We start from the raw sequence: 19,839 nt of genomic DNA, 5'->3' as shown, positions 1-19,839 counted from the left end.
ATTGTAAAGCAATCCTGCCCCTTGTCAGTGCAAATTAGTGTCAGCTGGTTCAGTCTTAACTGATGGCATATAAAAAGGTGTCTCATTATCAAGGTGTCACACAAGACAAATCTCATGATAGGTAAAAGCAAAGAGCTCTCTCATCAAGACTTTCTCAACCCTATTGTTGCCAAACATATGAGGACATTGGTCACAGAAGGATTTCTAAATTCCTGAATGTTCCAGTGAGTACTGTTTTTAGGCCATGATCTAGAAATAGAAAGAACATTTCACCATAAACCAGGCACGACCAGGTACTAATCATAAGATTTCTGACAGAGGAGTGAAAGGAATTATCAGAAGAGTTGTCCAAGAGCCAAGGACCACTTGTGGAGAGCTTCAGACAGATCTTGGAAAATAATTATTAAAGCACTCAACCGCCATGGACTGTATGCACGCTTACCATGCAAGACTCTATTGCTGAAGAAAAAGCATGTTGAAGCTAATTTTAAAGTTTGCTGCACAACATTTAGACAAGCCTGTGAAATACTGGGAGAATATGGTCTGGTCAGATGAGACCGAAGTTGATCTCTTTGAATGCCATAATACACACCATGTTTGGAGGTCAAACAGCACTGCACATCACCCCAAAAACACCATACCAACAGTGAAGTTTGGAGTTGGGAACATCAGGTTGTAGGGCTGTTCTTATTTTGAGATACGGTACTGACAAACATAATGTCATTGAAGGAATGATGAATAGAAAAAAGTACCAAGACATTCTTGAAAAAAATCTACTGCCATCTACCAGGATGTTGAAGATAAAATGAGGGTGGACATTTTTAGCAAGACAAAGCCAAGGAAACTCATTTGGTTTCAAGAAAAGAAAATAAAGCTGCTAGAATGGTCCAGTCAGTCACCTGACTTGAATCCCTTAGAAAATCTATGGAAAGAACTAAAGATCAGAGTTCACAGAAAAGGCCCACGGAACCTTCAAGATTTGAAGACTGTGTGGAAGAATGGACCAAAATCACTCCTGAGCAATGCATGCGACTAGTTTGTCCCTACAGGAGGCGTCTCGAAGCTGTCATTACCAACAAAGGATTTTGTACGAAGTATTAAATACATTTCTGTTAGCGTGTTCAATAATTTTTCCCTGTCATTCCATTTTATTACACACAACCTAATTTCTAAACTTTTTTTGGTTCTTTTGTATGTATGGATTGCATGGGTTGTTATCGACCATGTGGTGAAAATTTCATGTCAATAGCGCCTTTAGAAATATATTTTACCTAGAAACGGGGACGTGTTCATCACTTATTTTATCCGTTATATGAATTTATGCTGCTTGAGGGGCTAAAATGGTCCATTTGTCATGTGTTTTTTTTTTTTTTTTTTTTTGTTTCCTTGGGTTGCTTGTTCTACTTGGCCCAGACTCAATTCTTCAGATGGAGCTCCACAAATGTGAAGGGGTTTGTTTGGATGGGGGACTCGAATAGGAAATAACTGATGTCCGTCCCTGTCTCCTTCCGTGCATGCACTGGTGGAATTTCTGAGACAGTCGCTAGCTTTACCCCATTGAATAGTCCTGGGTATATGTTCCAAATTTAGCCTAAACTCTAGGATGGGTGCTCCAGTGAAATTAAATAATTTTTTATTTTTTTTTTGTTTTTTTTTTAAGACGAGCTAATTAAATAAAACCTATCCTTTTATAATTAGTAGCCGGTGAAATAAAAAAATAGAACTAGCTTGTCTCCATTACTTGTGAAGGAAGATAAAACGATATGCAGAAAGTTGAAGACTTGCACTTTGAAAGAACCCGCAGGCACAGTGGATTTCTAGCTAGGTAGCCATGGGTATCATTTTGCCTGTTTGCCTTCTTAGGTTTTTTTTCCTGTCCTATGAGGTCATGCGTGCATTTTTAGGTTTGTAATTGTGTAATTTTTTGTTTAGATGCATTGTAAAAGGTATACATCTATGCACAGGTTGGAACCATTGTTTACCTGGGATACAACTGACACAAGTATGGTGATATTGACTTGAAAGCAAAACCGTACATGCTACTTTAAGGCCAAGTTTATCTTTCTGCAAAAAATAATAAATGCACACATTTTTGGAAGCATAAAATGTGAATTCATTTTTTCTTGACCAGGAGACAGCAGAGGATTGCACCCACGATCGTTGAATCACAATTGCAATGTCAGGCTCCTGCAGATGTATCCTCCAGCTTTCTTGCCCATACCTCTATATTGGCTTTCTGTTAGAAAGCTGAAGGATGTGTCGGTGGACTATGAGGGTACTCATCAGTGCACTCGCAGTCCATTGAAAACAATAGGCAGTCTGCTGCAGTGGCAGAGAGGACTTGTAGTTTTCCCATTCACAAATTCTTGTAAATGAATTACACAGCTGTGATTGCGGATTCCCACACGGCAACGGGGGGATGCAGGTTTTGGTGATAAAGCATGTTAAAATCAACATCCTGGTGTAAGGTGTAACATCCTCCAAAAGGTGAACTTAGCCTTTTCAGGCTTAGGCAAGCTTAAATTTAAAGCAGTCAAATGCCAGCTAGAAAATTACTGCTGGATTCTGATTGGTTAAGTTATTTTTTTATCTTCTTTCCCAATTTTCCCAATCTTATTAAATACCAAGTATGTGAGATACACCTGTGCATCATCTCTAAGAGTTAATAAAATTAAAAGAATAATCTCAATTACATTTTAACCATTCCTTTTATATACCTTACACTTTTCGAGCTATAACTTTTCCAGTGAGTTTACTGCTCATTTCTCACTAACCGCATGTAACATTGATTGGTGACCCTCTGTGAAAAGTCTTGTTTGGTGACCAGAAAGAATAGCACATGACATGGCAGGTTGACAAATGAAACTATTTGTTCTTTTGTCCTTAAATTAGGCAAATAGAATGGACCTGACAGCTTTGGTTGCCTTCTGTCAAAATGTATTTGTGTATGACTGTGAATAGTGCCTACTTCAGATCAGGAAGATGGGCTCACTGGAGTACAGGCCCCTAGAATTAAACTGAACTAAATAATGAATAAAGACTGTCACCATCCACATCGTTTTTTTGGATAGTTAAAGGAAACCTCAAGTCTATGATGCTAGCGGAGATCAGTCTCTGATCTTCTAAAGTAGAAATGCAAGCATATTATGTTTAACAATGGAAGTAGAAAACAGATTCAATATTACTCCGCCAGTATCATGCAATATAGATGTAGTTTCTTCTTAAATCAGTTTGTTTCTAATCATTTGCACCCCCAGGGATTCATTTTACATTACAAACATTGATCTTGGATAGATTTTGTATGCTCCAATGGGCTGGACTGGTGGTTAACTCTTTTTGTAGTTTTGGAAAGAGCGGGGAAGAGCCACAATTTTTTTAGGTTTATACTTTTGTCTGTGACCCCACTGGCATTTCTCACTCACTGTCCATTTGGCCCCATACAAAAAGGGGTTGTCACAAGCACATGTAGATGGAAAGGAATAAAAACATTATCAGAAGTTCTAGCCTTTGCTCACTCTACCAAAAAACTTGCACTTGTCCCCAGATCACTTACGGGTCTCTTATTAGATCCACTATGGGTAGGGCAAGACTCGTTTCTTCAATGAGTGATTGTTCCTGTTCTGATTTTGGAACGTTTTCAGGGGTTTTTACTCAAACCCCCTTTACAGTTCCCAGGAAGGAAGGCAAGGTACTTCCAACTCTGGACCAAAAGCGCTAAACTGCTTGTGTGAGTACAGAACTTCCACGTGTAGTCCATTCACACGGTAGTGGCGTCCCTACATCAGGGGGATTTCTTCTCACTTCTATCGACATCAAGGACGCCTACCTGCACATTCTAATATGTGCCGGTCACCAACGCTTCCTCTTTTGCTGTGGGCGAGGACCATTATCGGTTTGTGGTGTGGACCTTTTGGTCTCGCCTTTGCTCTTCGGGTCTTCACAAAGTGTTGGCCCCGGTGCTGGCATTGTTTGAGTCAGCGGGGGATCACGGTACTGGGGTACCTGGACGATCTTTTGTGAGCCGAGTCTCTAACTGCTCTGATGGACAACTGGAGATTGCTCTGCAAACTCTGAGGGAGTTCAGTTGGATTCTGAACTTTCAGGAGCCTACTTTGGTTCTGTCTGCTTAAACTGGACTATCTAGGTTTGACTCTGGACTCTGCCTCAGCCAGAGTGTTTCTTCCTCTGGAAAAACTCCAGACATTGCAGGAGGAAATTCTGCTTCTTTTGTTCAGCAGACTGTCATCCCTCCGGACTTGCATGGGGTTGCTGGGCCTGATGGTGCCCACCCTCGTGGCAGTCTGTTTGCACAGTTCCACACACAGTCTCTGCTAAAGAGGTGCTGGTGAAATGGGACAAGGATCCACAGTCTCTAGAGGTGACTTCATTGGCACTTTAACAGGGAAAATCCTTTCTCCTCCTATACTGGACAGTTGTCGCCAGGGATGCCAGCCTGTCCGGGTGGGGGAGGCATCCCCAGCACAGATGTGCTTAGGGGGTCTGGACTCTGGCGAAGTCCAGGCTGACGATTTAATGTTCTGGAAATCCGGGCGATCAGTCTGGCGCAAAGGACAATTCGTCTTCAGGGGTGTCCGGTACGAATGAATTTGGACAGTGCCACGGCCGTGGTGTGTCGATCACTAAGGGGGTACAAATAGTGTCCTAGTGGCTCGGTAAGTAGCCGGCATTCTAAGATGGGCTGACTGATTTTGTTCCAGCCCTCTCAAATTTCTGTCATGACTCCTGTGCAGGATAAAAGCAGAAGGTATTCCGTCCAGACTGACCTCACCGCTCTTGGTACGCCGATCGGGTACGGCTGGCCGCCGATGCTCCTTGGGGACTTCCTCCTCAGAGAGGATCTGCTGTCCCAAGGACCGATCTTCCATCCTGCTTTACAGTCGCTGACTTTGACGGCTTGGCTGTTGAATGCCAGGTGCTGAAGGATAGAGGTTTGTCGGAGTCCGTGATTCCTACGCTGTTAAAAGCTAGGAAATCTACTTCTAGGAAGATCTACCATCGTACGTGGAAGATGTACATTGCATGGTTTGAGTCTTTGGGGTTCATCCTCGCTCCTTCTCGGTGGATCGGAACTTAACCTTTCTACAACGTGGTGTTTAACAGAAATTGGCCTCGAGTACCATCATGGGCCAGGTATCGGCTTTGGCGGTCTTTTTCCAACGACCTTTGGCCTCACTCCCTGGTGCGTACCTTTCTTCAGGGGGTCCGACATTTGGTTCCTTCAGTGCGAGCTCCGTTACACCGTCTGCAGAAGCCTCGCTTTAAAAATGTTCGGGAGATTTCACTGCTTGTCCTGCCCCAGAAGGTGGCCTACCTCTACGCCCGGGCTTTTGGAACTGGTGGTGCTATCCTGTTCACCTTATTGGTGATTCACAAGGATAGGCTGGTTCTTCGCCCCTGTCCGTTATTCCTTCCTAAGTTGGTCTCCGACTGTCATTTGAATGAAGACATTGTGTTTTCCTTCCCTGTGTCCCAGGCCAAACATTTAAAGGAAATTGTCTTGCATGCCTTGGATGTGGTCCGGGTAATTAGGGTGTACCTGGCAGCTACGGAGTCTTTTAGGAAATCGGACTCTTTGTGCTCCCCTCTGTGGAGTGCCTAATAGCTGAGAGTGGGTGTATACCCCCTGGGACTGCCCATAGGTGTAGTCAAGCTTTTTTACTCCTAGTGTCCTACTCCTGTGGGGGGCAGTATAACCCAATGGTTATGAAGATCAGGAGCTGAGATGGTGCTGAGAGATGGATTTTACGGTAAGACTAAAATCCATTTTTTTCTGTATTTGTCCTTTTTGGAGAGATCTCCCATCCCTTTCTAACAGGAAGTGAGAGGAAGCCCTCCCATAAGGCGACACAGATTTTACCAAAAAACGAGACCAGCTCTGGCTCTCCATCACTTCATCCAAAACAAACTTAAATGGAGTTTGGCTTAATTCTCCTACTAATCTTTCAATCTCAGGGTAAGGTGGTGTGTTCCATTTTTTTAGTCTTCCTTCATGTCAATAGTTATACAACAGGTATCAGAGAGACACTTAACTTAACTGTTTTTCTTAGCGAGCAAACAAGTAAGAGCTGATTTGGTAAGTTGAGACTAGTTGCATCTTGCAATGTGGTATGGGGTTGGTTTTAATTAAAAAAAAAATGCCTGTCTATATAGTAATAAATACTGGGAGATGAAGAATACTCAATGAAATTGGAGGAAGTGGTTGAACCTTAAGCGTTGGGAGTTCTTTACTGTCATAGCATTAAGGTTGTGGAACTCCCCTTCCACAATAAGTGGTGGCAGCAGAAAGTGTCGATAGTTTAAAAACTCTTAGATGGACATCTTAACAAATGCCGATATGGGAATTGCTAAACCTACACAAAGGTTGAGCTGGGTGGATTGGTGTCTTTATTTACCCTCACCAACTATGTAACTATACTGGTGTAGAAATTGTCCATGACAAAACCACATGCAGTCTCTTTTTACATCAGTGTGACTATGTTCTGTGTGTAGGGCAGCCCATTCATTTCAATGGTGTGCCGTACTCGCAGAAATGTGGGTAATGTAGTCCTGGATCCCTTTCTTTAAGGTTGCAGCACACCAAATTACATGGGGCTGCGGTAGCATTCTGTTTTGCGTGTGTCAAAACGCAGGCATTTTGCTGATGAATGGGGGTACCATTGTACATTTGCTAATGAACAGCACATTTTGCCTGCAGGTTGCAAGCATTCCCAAACTACACAAGTGTGCACCTAGCATTAGGCCTTATTCTAGGTCCACACTTGTGCAGGTTGGTAATGCTCACAAAGCAGCTGATGAGGAGGGTTACCATTCTTAAATGAATGAAATTTAACCACTTTAACACTGCTCACTGTGCTGCTACTGCGGCACAGTGACTCGTTATCGTCTGGCGACGTAGACCTACGTCACCAGACATTCCCCTGTCTCAGGGGCGCGTGTATTCAGTCACAGCGGGAGTCGGGCCAGGGGAGGAGCGGCGGTGATTCCCCGATCGAGTGTGGAGATCCGCCCGCTTGTGTAAACAAAGCGGGCGGATCTCCTAAGTGACAGGCGGGGTCAGATTGCAGGATTCAGCATAGCTGAACCTGCGATCTGTCCCTTTGTCACATAGTCCCCTCCCCCCACACATGTTAGTAAGCACCAGGCATACATTAACCCCTTGATCAGCAAAAAAGTTAACCCCTGCCAGTGTCATTTTTACAGTAACAGTGCATATTTATAGCACTGATTACTGTAGTAATGTCACTGGTACCCCCAAAAGTGTCAAAGTCAGTCAAGAGTCCGATCTGTCCGCTGCAATGTTGCAGTCCCGCAAAGAAAATCGCAATTCGCCGCCAATACTAGTTTAAAAAAAAAAACAACATAAAAATGACATAAATTTCCCGTAGTTAGTAGCTGCGATAACTTTTGTGCAAACCAATCAAAATACGCTTATTGCGATTTTTTTTATTTTTTAACCAAACCAAGCAGAAAACAAATTGGCCTAAAATGTTAAAAAATTTTGATTTTTACTTTTTTTTGGGGGGGAATTTCATATAAAAAAATGTGAAAAATATTGTTGTTTTTTCAAAATTGTCGCTCTTTTTTTGTTTATAGCGCAAAAAGTAAAGATCGCACAGGTGATCAAATACCACCAAAAGAAAGCTCTATTTGTGGGGAAAAAAAGACGTCAATTTAATTTGGGTACAGCGTTGCACGACCGCGCAATTGTCCGTTAAAGTAACGCAGTGCCGTATCGCAAAATATGGCCTGGTCAGGAATGGGGTAAAATCTTCCGGTCTTAAAGCGGTTAAAAAAACGCTCATTGAGAATTTTTTTGTCAGACATGTAGCTAAATACATTTTGGCCTAAATATATGACAAAAATTGAATATATTGGATATTTAACTGTCAAAGTAGAAAAATATTGTTTTTTCAAAATTGTCGCATTTTTTAAAAAATCGCAGAGATGATCAAATTCCACCAAAAGAAAGCTCTGTTTGTGGGGGAAAAAAAGAGCGTAAATTTTGTTTGGGTAAGGCATTGCATGACCGCGCAATTGTCAGTTAAAGTCGCACAGCGCCGAATCGCAAAAAGTGGCCCAGACGTAAGACAGCAAAATCCTCTGGTGGTAAAGTGGTTAAATGAATGGGCTGCCCTACCCACAGAATGTGCATTGCAATGATGTGAGCGGAGCTTTAAGCTATGTCTTGTTGGAATAAAATCATTCATTCTTCTTTGGAATAAAACCATTCTTCTTTGTTTATCGGAGGCAAAAAATGTAGCTGTTAAGAAAATCTCTTCTATTTATCCCCACATGTTTTTATTTATTTTTTAAACATAGTTTTTTTTTTTGTAAATTGCCTAAACTGACTAATAAGAGACTCATAATCCTAAACCTGCTGTACACCCTCTAAACTCCTATTGAGGATGTATAGAGATTTTAAATAGATGTTTTAGGTGGCAGTTTTGAAGAATGTGTTTTACTGTCTGGTATGCATCAAACTTGTTTCTTTCTTTCTTTGTATGTCCTTTCTTTAAAAAAGATGAAACAACATTCCTTTTCATCTTATGACATTTTTATGTCCTGTTCTGTGTGCATGTTAATGTTGGATTAAAAGTGCTCTACTGTGAATTTAAGTGCAAGTTTAGCCAAGGTCATAGAATTGATATCATAAGTGAATGGCATATACAAGCTAGGATCACCTAGAAAAGCTGAATGTCTTGCTTTGCTGTACAGCACACAAATTGTATGTAGATCCCAAGGAATGTAAAAGACAAAAAGGAGTTGTATATAAATATCTGTTTGAAGCTAGCATTGTGTCAAAGATGACAGTTTCAGATGTGTGATTTGTTGTAGCTTTCATTGATATCCCAAGTTAAAAGCTTGTGAACACTCCAAGAATGTGTTGCCTCATTGACTGGTACTTTAGATGCCTACCAAAGAGCAACATAAGGGAAAACGTCTTAGTCATAACCCTTAAAAACGATTGTGACTCTGTGCTGACACTATAAATAAAACCAGAAACACACAGCTATTTTAATACTGCGCTCTTAAAGGTTCATGCCACCTAAACATGGACAATTTGTATTAGGCCCACGTTCACATTGGTCCCATTTGAAATGTCAAATCGGAGCCAATTGCCGGCAATGGCACCGTCTAAATCCAGTACGACGCTGACTTTGCGCCACCGCCCTGATTCCCAGAAGTAGATTCTGCACTACTTTTGGCAACTTCGGGGGGCGATTTTTAACAGACATCTGTACAGGAACATGCACAGATGTCTGTGAAATTGCTCTTGAAGTCGGACTGAAAATGCAGGTTTGAAATCGGGTAAGTTCAGTTGAACACGCATGATTTCAAACCGACCACAGTGTAAACCCACACTTAAACTTATTTGGGAAGTCCAATCCATTCTAATGAACAGCTGTAGTTTTCTATGTGCACCTTGATGCATTTCTAGCAAAACCTCCTGAGTTTTGGAGTGTCTCCATCCTCTAAATGTAAATTGTCCTGATTCAGAACTTGTGGAAATACCAGTGTGTTCACTTGAGGCCCATTCGGGCTTTTTTTAGCCAGCCATACATGGATCGAAATTCAGCCAGTTCAGCGGGGACCGACAGATTCAATCCATCTATGGGAAGGCTTGACTTGGTTAGAATCAGCCTGTTTAATTTTTCAAATGTGATTTACTGCCAGTGCAGCGGCCATAGATGCTAACATTATTGTGTTCTGCAAGCCGTAAAGTCTCTCCGTGCCTCCTTGTAACAGAAAACAATAGTGCTTCGAGAGACATTTCCCCCATCAACACTGACTGTGTTGATGGGGGGAATTTAGTGATTTTCTTTCCCTTAACCCATGGTGGGAGGAGAGAAAATGAAATCCTCCATGGGCTCCTTTAGTCTAGACCCAACACAGCCTTGCCAACCTTCAGTTGAACATAAGAGGTTGTGCAGCAATGATTTCTGTGACAGTGGCATTCTGTGCTGCTATTTTCCCCCCAATAGGACCTGTAAGAAGCCTGCTGAATTAGTCTATTTTACATTTTTATAAAGCTCCAGGGTGAAGTCTAGAGTGGATTTCTGACTTCTAAATGAACCTTTTGAGGAGATGAGTGCAGGAACTAGTATTGCTAGCTTGTTTTTAAAGCTGAACTCCAGAAAAATAGCTAAACAGTTGAAATCGACATGTACAGCGGGTATTGAAAAGAATCACCCCCCTTTAAAAAAAATCACATTTTGTTGCTTTGCAGTCTGAAATGAAGACAGACAATTTTTGTTTTATCCAGCTGTATTTACTAGTGCAACTTGTAACATCCATGTAAAAGCTGGATGAAATGCAGACTCGCCCCTGAAATGCAGACCCTTGGCTAGACAAGACCGGTCCCCAACATTAACTGCAACACAGCCTAGTCAGGAATACTCCCTCAGGCTGCTGATTGGGCAGTAAAGAAGCAGTAATACAATGTTTTCTTCCTACTCGTATTACTTCCGCCTCCTGTCAGTGTGTATTATTTTAGCACATGTTCACTATTAATATTATTATGCAGGATTTATGTAGCGCCAACAGTTTGCGCAGTGCTTTACAATGTGGGGGAAGACAATACAGTTACAGTACAATTCAATACAGGAGGAATCAGAGGGCCCTACTCTTTATATAGCTTACAATCTAGAAGACTACAGTAGAACCTGATTGGCCTGATCCATCTGTCTTATTTTATATACAGAGGGTTATACTGACTGATAAAGACACATTAACACTAGATGTAATAAAGTAGAACTAAAGGCAAAACTTTTTCATTTTGTGTTGAGTAAGGGAGAATTATATGACCCCTGTCAGATTTTTTTTTCTTTCTTTTTTTGTTGCAATCTGTGTCCTATTGCAGAGATTTCCTGTTCCTTAGCCAAACAGGAAGTGAGAGGAAATTTTCTGCAAATTGAGGGAATCCCTTGGGGCCCCCCAGGTCACCAGAACTAGTGTTCCCATTAAAAGATTTACCCTCTATTACTTTTCTGGGGACAACCCACATGAAGGATTTTCTTTTACTTTCACTTTTAATAATAATAAACAGGACAAATCTAGAGAGTGAATCTCTTTAACCACTTGCCGACCGCCGCAAGTACATATACAGCGGCGGTCAGCCCCTCACAGGCAAAGTGACGTATGGGTACGTCACTAGCCTGTGAGGCTCTGGGGAGCGAGCGCGCGGTCACGGAACCACCCCCCCCCCCCCCCGCCGGGCACTCGCAATCGTCCGTTAGAGCGGGAGAAAGGCAGACGGCTGATGTAAACAAGCCGCCTGTCATTCTCCCCTGTGTAAGAACAGTGATCATACGGTTCTACTATGTAGGACCGTTGATCACTGTTCTACACCTCAAGCCACAGCCAATCAGTTAGAATCACGCCCCTAGGGACACACACCACCCCTCCCTCTCCAAAAAAAAGTTAACCCCTTCACTGCCAGTGTAATTTTACAGTAACAGTGCATATGTATAGCACTGATTACTGTAGTAATGTCACTGGTAACCCCAAAAGTGTCAAAAATGTCAGTCAAGGATCCGATCTGTCCTCCGCAATGTCGCAGTCACGAAAAAAAAAACGCAGATCGCCGCCATTACGCATAAAAAAAAAAAACAACAAAAATGACAATCTTTCCCTTAGCAAACGCAATAACTTTTGCGCAAACCAATCAAAATACGCTTTTTGCGTTTTTTTTTTTTTACCAAAAATATGTAGCATAAAACAAATTGGCCTAAAATGTTAAATTTTGATTTTTACATTTTTTTTTGGGGAATTTCATCTAAAAAAATGTGAAAAATATTATTTTTGTAAAATTGACGCTCTTTTTTTTGTTTATAGCGCATGATCAAAAAATCGCACAGGTGATCAAATCCCACCAAAAGAAAGCTCTGTTTGTGGGAAATAAAGGACGTCAAATTTGTTTAGGTACAGCGTCGCACGACCGCGCAATTGTCCGTTAAAGTCACGCAGTGCCGAATCGCACAATAGGCCCTGGTCAGGAAGGGGGTAAAATCTTCCGGGGCTTAAGTGGTTAACTGAGGCCCAGACAGCGATACAAATTGACAGGTGTTCTAATCCATCCTCACTCTATGTAAAACAAACATCCTTTTTAGTTCTACTTTAACCACTTAAGCCCCGGAGGATTTGGCTGCTAAAGGACCAGGGTTTTTTTTTTGCGATTTTTTTACTGCGTGACTTTAACAGACAATTGCGCGGTCGTGCGACGCTGTACCTAAACGAATTTGACGTCCTTTTTTTCCCACAAACAGAGCTTTCTTTTGGTGGTATTTGATCACCTGTGCGATTTTTTGATCACGCGCTATAAACAAAAAAAGAGCGTAAATTTTGCAAAAATAACAATATTTTTCACATTATTTTATATGAAATTTCCCAAAAAAAAATGTAAAAATCAAAATTTTTTAAACATTTTTCGGCCAATTTGTTTTATGCTACCTATGTTTGGTAAAAAAAAATCGCAAAAAGCGTATTTTGATTGGTTTGCGCAAAAGTTATTGCGTTTACTAACAAAGGGAAAGATTTTTGTCATTTTTGGTGTTTTTTTTTTTAACGCGTAATGGCGGCGATCTGCGATTTTTTTTTTTCAGTACTGCGACATTGCGGCGGACAGATCGGACCCTTGATTGACATTTTTGACACTTTTGGGGGTACCAGTGACATTACTGCAGTAATCAGTGCTATACATATGCACTGTTACTGCAAAAATGACACTGGCAGGGAAGGGGTTAACTTTATTGGACAGGGAGGGGTTAAGTGTGTCCTAGGGGCGTGATTCTAACTGTGCAGGGACATTCCTATTGGTGTAAAAGCAAAGATCAACCGTTCTACATAGTTGAACGGACAGATCTTAACTTTTACACAGGGAGAACTGACAGGCAGCTTGTTTACACAAGCTGCTCTGTCTTTCTCCCTTCACAGGAGCGATCGCAGTGTGACTGGCGGACATCGAGTCCGCCGGTCACACGCACTGACTTGTCTGTGAACGAGCCGCGGCGGGCGCGCGCCCGCCCGCAATAGGCTCGCAAGTCAGTGACAGGCGAGTGACGTACCGATACGTCACTCTGCCTGGCCGGGGCTGACCGCCGCAGTATATAGTCGTGCGGCGGTCGGCAACCGGTTAAGGGAATAAAAAGTATTTTTTAAAGGACTATATAACTGCATTATTTGGCAGGAAACAGAAAGGAATGCTTGAAAGCGCTGGGATTTTTAAGGTTCCAAAATAATCAAATACAACATAAGTATATTAATTTTTATTTATTCCATATCCACTTTAAAATATTTTAATAAACATCCATTAAAACCTTATCCTTGAAAAAAACGGAATTAGATTATCAACGAAAGCAGTTTTACTGTAGATCACCATGGTGTAGCATTCTTGACATGTTTCCCCTATAACAGGCTTCCTCAGGAGATGTATAATTTCACACGTATGATGAGATATATGAAACAAACAAATCCGTGACAATACATAGATCTAAACATTAACATAATGAAAAAATATAAGTATGTCATAGCAATTGATCATCAATGAATTTTGGAGAAGGGCACCTTACCAATGCCAGAAATCAGGCTGGAAACCAATTTTGAAGGATTCTTGTTTCTTGTTGCATTACTTAGCATTTATAAAGAGCTGCATGGAGTTTGGCTTCAAAGGTACACATTTCAAAGCTTTTATCCAGGTCCTAGCTTCACTGTGCATGTCTGTAGTTCTTAGCTTGGACCATCAGTATCTGTTTTACAGATTCCAAAGAAATCCAGTCTGCCACTGCCCCGTCCCATAATTTCTAAAGCTTTTCACCTTCTCTGCACTAATGATCTCAGAAACGACCGTAGAGACACTTTTGTTACTCATTGTAATATGCCTGTGATGGAGTTGTAAAGATGCATTGTGGTACGTTGCCACAGTAACCCTTCTGTTTGTCAATATTGTTTTAAATTTTTTTTTCTTTAAAAAAAAAAAACAAAAAAAAAAACGGTTGATCCATAAAACCTTGTTACCTGTAATTTTAAGACTTAAATTTATCACAAGACTTTTTTTTTTTATTTTTGTTACAGTAAAGAATATTTTATTTCTTTCATATTTGCCACCTCCATAATTGTATGCATGAGTGGAAGAGCTGCCAATATTTCAGTATAAACTATGTTGCCCTGAACATATGAATGAGATGAAAAGGTTTGAAATAAGACATGATGTAAACAGCTGATTGAGATTGTGTTACAGAAATGAGGCATCAGAGCCCTGAAAACATGCTTTAGGGCATGCCTGTTAATGAAAACATTAGAGGCAGGAACGCTTACTGTGCCTCATGTTTACATAACGGTATTGCTTTAGAAGTTTAGTCATGTGTGTTCGAAGAACAGTCTATAAGATCAGTATTCTGACATGAGTTATCAGACAGTCCCATAAATTGTGTTGACCCTCTATAGTAAAATATCGGATGCATGTTACTGAGGAGAAAATTTGTATGGAGTTTGTTGTTCGTGCTTAGAATCTTTCCTGTTGGTTTTAGCCAAAACGTTTGCGATCAGGTTTCAAAAGCAGGCACATTTATATATGCCCTCCTCCACCTAGTGCCAGCTTATCCCGAGTGAGTCTGACAAGGTTTGCCTATCTGTGGAATCATCCTTCCTCTTGAAATTGATTGGCTTGGGATATCAATTGGAGCCCATAAACAATAGATTGTTGAATTAGCTTCTTATGTCTATGGCCAGAATTTTTTTCTTTTTGCACAAATGAAATGCTCATAGAAAAGTGGATAACCTGGTTAAATTTGTGTTTTGGCTTTTTGTGTGAGTAGTGTAATTGTTATAGCTTTTGCTACATGGAAAGGTATTGGAGCGGGTTCACACCACACGTTTGCGATTCAGATGCATTTCTGCAAGCACTATTCGTTATTAATGCTTTCCAGTGCATTTTTTTCCCCTCTTGTTGGCTGGGTTAGGAGCTGGCACCCTTCGGCATGCTTACAAGCAGTGACTCATCCCTGCTGTGAGTAGAATGGTTGAATCATCGAATATTAGAAAGCCGGCACCCGCCGGCTCCCTAACAACGATGAGTAATCCCTGCTGTCAGCAGGGATACCCCTTTTTGACAGCAAAATCTAAACAAAAGAGCTGGCATTTAGGAGAAATAAACTGGCGGCAACCCCATCCATACCAGGCCCTTCGGGTCTGTTTTTTTCTTCCCGAAGGGGACCACGTGGCAAAAAGAAAACACAAAAAAATGTTTCCCCTATGTGCCCTGAATGAAAAGCATTACTGTGCATGTGGGGGTGACATTGGCTATTGCTGAAGTGAATATCTCCTAAACTGTGCATGTTTAGGAGATATTTATTGTACTTTCAGGTAGGCCAGATGGCCTGATTGCTAGCTTACCTGTAAGTACAACTTTATATACTACTGCTTTAGGGGCCCAATCACACTTGTGTGGTGGCATTCATTGTGAATGACCCCCCAGATCCTTTGTACAGTAGAACCCCAATGCATTTACCATGCATTGTGGTGTGCTGTGTTTTGGGGAAAAAGCGTTGTATATGTTTTCAGCAATTGTGGTGCATTGGCAGCCCCTTTTTATAAAGAGCACAGTGCATGTTAATATGTGTGCATTTATTCCATGCAATAGAATGCTTTGAATCGGTCACAATACATTGCTTCAGCTGTTTTATGCAATATATATTCTGGTCATTAGGAAAGAAAAGTGTTGTGTTGCATGAAAGCCTTTCCCCTTCATCTTAATGTTTTTGGTACATCTAAATTTACTACATATTAAAAACCATCACTAAAAGGATATTTATCCAGCAAGAGTAGAATACTACCATGAAATGTACAGGCTGAAGAGGGTAGCCGCTCAGGTGAGACAAAGCACTCCGGTGCAGGTCAGATCCGCCATCCAGAAAATGTTTCAAAACCAAGGAAAATGGACCGCACTCAGGAGTAGATGAAATCAAAACTGTCCTTTATTCCTCATGAATACATCCGTACAGACAGTGCATTAAAGACATGGAATAGGTTGACGCGTTTCACGATGGAGGATCGCTTACTCATAACCACACCTGGGTAAGCAAGTAATGAGTAAGCGATCCTCTGTATCGTGAAACGCGTCAACCTATTGCATATCTTTGATGCACTGTCTGTACAGATGTATTCATGAGGAATAAAGGACAGTTTTGATTTCATCTACTCCTGAGTGCGGTCCATTTTCCTTGGTTTTGAGACATAGAATGCCACCATGTATGGTCTATGCCCACACATTTTAAATAAAGCGGAACTCCAGCTAAAGCCATTCAGTAAATGTAAGGCTATAACCTCTATGAGCTATTTATTGCAGATTGCATCCCTGTTGAAGAGATTTCCTCTTCCCTCCTATCCAGATAATGTAGGTGAAAAATTCAGTAAAAGGGACCCAGACTGCAGCACAAATTTCAGAGGTTTTAACCCTTAACAAAAAAAAAAGCTGGAGTTTAGTTTTGAAGAGAGCCAATTATATTCATTAGGGTAATGCAGTAATCTGGCCATTCTATATTTAATGATTATGCTTGAATAGGCTTTGCCTTGAAAAAGGTACTTTTCGAACATGCTTGACTTTGTTTACTTTGACTGGCACTAGACTGGATTGTGCGAGGTTGGAGCCAACCTGAAGTCACTCCATTGCTGCTCATCTACTGGAAGTTGACAGGCTGGAAAATGTCAGAATTCCTGGTGGCCTTGGCAATGGTTGCTCTTATTGCTCTTCCTTCACAGATTTCCTTAAAGTGGAACTAAAGGCAACACTTTTTTCATTTTGCGTAGAAGAGTGTTTATAACCCCTGTCTGAGTTTTTGTCATCTGTGTCTCATTAATGAGATTTCCCTTTTACTTCTTGTCCCATAGCCAAAACAGGAAGTGAGAGGAAAATCATGATTTGCACCAGGGTCACCACAACCAGTGTCCCCAATTCTCCTGTATTCCTGTTCTAGGGACAACTCAAAATGTGGGATTTTCTTTCACCTTTACTCCTGTTGATAACCGTAAACAGGACAAATAGGGTGACTAACAGGGCACACACATCAATAAAAAAAAAAGGTCTTGTAATCCCTATATACTCTGTCCAAAACTAAAAAAAAAGAACTGAATAGCTGGATGTTTAGTCGTAGGGTATCTGTTATGTGGCCAAATGGATATATAGATCTAGAAATTGTGTGTTTCTGAATTTACTGTTTATTTTAATTCAGTGATTATAGTGTTTCCGGAATATCAACATAGCTCAGTGTAGTCATAGATTTTTGGACTTCTGCCTTTATTTTGGCTAGGTTAATAATGTCTGTGTTCTTTTCTTTCAGATGTATCTGAAATTGAGCCCAACGTTTTTCTTCGTCCTTTCTTGGAGGTTATTCGTTCCGAAGATACAACTGGCCCTATTACTGGGCTTGCTCTGACATCTGTGAACAAATTTCTTTCTTATGCATTAATAGGTAAGGAGGAGTCTTATTTGCCTGAGATGGGTAACCCTCTAGGTACTTGGGGGGGGGGGGGGGTATAATGGGTTCCCAGCTTATTTTTATTTGCGCGGGCTTACCCAAAATGGCTTAGCACATGTGCATTGAGTGACTTTCTTTGAGTTTTTTTAAATAGGTGATAGTGCCCGCACAATACAATTAAGCCACTATGGTCTGTCTCTTTTTTTGTGTGAGTTATCTAAAACAATTAGTAGTGCTTTAGTGCATGTGGCTACCCAATTAAATGCTGAAAAAAAAAAAACAATTCATATACAGTATCTCACAAAATTGAGTACACCTCTCACATTTTTTGTAAATATTTTATTATCTTTTCATGTGACAACACTGAAGAAATGGCACTTTGCTACAATGTAAAGTAGTAAGTGTACAGCTTGTATAACCATGTAAATTTTGCTGTCTCCTCAAAATAACTCGACACACAGCCATTAATATCTAAACGCTTGCAACAAAAGTAAGTATACCCCAAGTGTCAATATTTTGTGTGGCCACCATTTTTTCCTCTTTCGTTTATTGACAGACACAGCTCCTGATTCTTCTTAACCATTGGGTTATACTGCCCCTTACAGGAGTAGGACACTAGGCAGGAAAAATCTTGACTACGCCTATGGGCAGTCCCAGGGGGTATACACCCACTCTTAGCTATAGGCATTCAATTTTTTTTCTGATAAGTCAGGAGTAAGGACCTACCTAGTTACTTGCTGGGATTTCTGGACCTGGCAATTTTTTTTTTTTTCTATGGAATTTTTTCTCATCTTTGTTTGTGTTTTTTTTTTTTTTTTTTTTCTTGTTCCTGTGAGAATCTGCAATCAGTTGCCAGACTTGGTGATGGACTGGATAATCTGGATCCAAAAGGTCCCCCAAGTCTGACCAGCAAGCATGTGCAGACCACAGCTCCACGCTAGGTCGGCCGTGACATAGCCCCACTGGACGGGGGCTGGCCTGCGAGTTAAATGTCTCGCGAGGATGCATACGACCTGGCCTCGGCATGAATCGCAGCGTTTCTCCTGGCCGACAGCACCCACAAATTTAGGTTGCGGCTTGGTTGCCTACTAGTTGGAAACTACGTGAGGAGGCCCCTGCGAGGGTGGCTGAAGTTCGGTCTTATCTTCTGGAAAGGTTCTTCCCTTCCTACCTGCACTTGTCACTTGGCTCATTTACTCGTCTATTTTGGGGTTGTGCAACACTTGTTCCTTCAAGGGGTGATTGCTATGGTTCTGATTCAGAACCCTTTCAGGGGTTTTTACTCAAACCTCTTTACAGTTTCCAGGAAGGAAGGCAAGGTACGTCCAATTCTGGACCTCAAGGCGCTAAACTGCTTGTGCGAGTACAGAAATTCCGCGTGGAGTCTATTTACACGGTAGTGGCATCCCTACATCGGGGGGGGGGGGGGTTTTTCCCGCTTCTATCGACCTCAAGGACGCCTACCTGCACATTCTAATATGTGCCAGTCACCAACGCTTCCTCTGTTTTGCCCTGGTTGAGGAGCTTAGTTTGTGGCGTGGACCTTTTGGTCTCGCCTCCGCTCCTTGGAAACTTAGCAGCCGTATACTGTTAGGAGCCTTTTCTAGTGTTGCAAAAAGATGAGGTTCTTCTGGGCCTAATGCCTCCTTTCACCATCCTTTCACCTTTTGTTTGCACTTTCCTTTGTCCTGTTCTGAAACATCCCTAGAAAATATCTCTCCACTGTATGAATATTCTACTTGGTGTGCGAGTTTTCCTCTCGACTTCAGCCTTCTTTAGGCAATCATACTCACTCTGTCCTACCTGAGTGTTTCCACAGGCTGCACCCTGCATCTTGCTTGCTAGGTGGATTAAACTGGTCATCATTTGAGCCTATGGTCTAAAGCAGTGGTCTCCAAACTGCAGCCCTTTTGATTGCATTTATCTGGCCCTTGGGGCAATTTTCCTCTCACGGACACCAACAATGGGGCATAATTCCTGCTACTGACATCAGCAATGGGGCACTATTTTTCTCCCATTGATGCCAATGATGGGACACTATTCCTCCTCCTGACGGCAATATTCCTCCTCCAAATACCAAAGATGAATTGTTTACTCCCACTGATGCCAGCACAATTTCTACGCACAATGGCCACAGTCCAGACCCCCTAAAGTCTGGACAGTAAATTCGACCTGTGTTTTAGGAAGTCTGGAGACCCCTGGTCTAAAAGATAGCGTTCCACCTTTCCCTTTTGAGGGTGCACGCTATCAGATAGTGCTTTTCGGAATCGTCCAATTTGAAAGGCTCCAATTTGCTTTTTTTTTTTTTTTTTTTAGGCCGCCTCTGATACCACTTTTAGCTGTTGGG

General features: G+C 41.5%; 1 protein-coding gene across 5 annotated transcripts in view; it reads left to right on the top strand.

The window, feature by feature from the left end:
- The window catches only part of GBF1 (golgi brefeldin A resistant guanine nucleotide exchange factor 1), a 332,969-nt gene that overhangs the window by 129,437 nt on the left and 183,693 nt on the right, over positions 1-19,839 (top strand). For all 5 annotated transcript variants that reach the window (XM_082268417.1, XM_082268418.1, XM_082268420.1 and 2 more), the window contains exon 4: positions 17,355-17,486. In XM_082268417.1, the coding sequence (XP_082124543.1) occupies positions 17,355-17,486 (132 nt within the window). The remainder of the gene's footprint in view (positions 1-17,354; positions 17,487-19,839) is intronic.

The sequence above is a fragment of the Pelophylax lessonae genome (genome assembly GCF_965119305.1).
Source record: "Pelophylax lessonae genome assembly, chromosome: 9".
NCBI lineage: Eukaryota > Metazoa > Chordata > Amphibia > Anura > Ranidae > Pelophylax > Pelophylax lessonae.
Note: the sequence above shows the minus strand (reverse complement) of the source record. Positions and strands in the feature narration are given on the sequence as shown.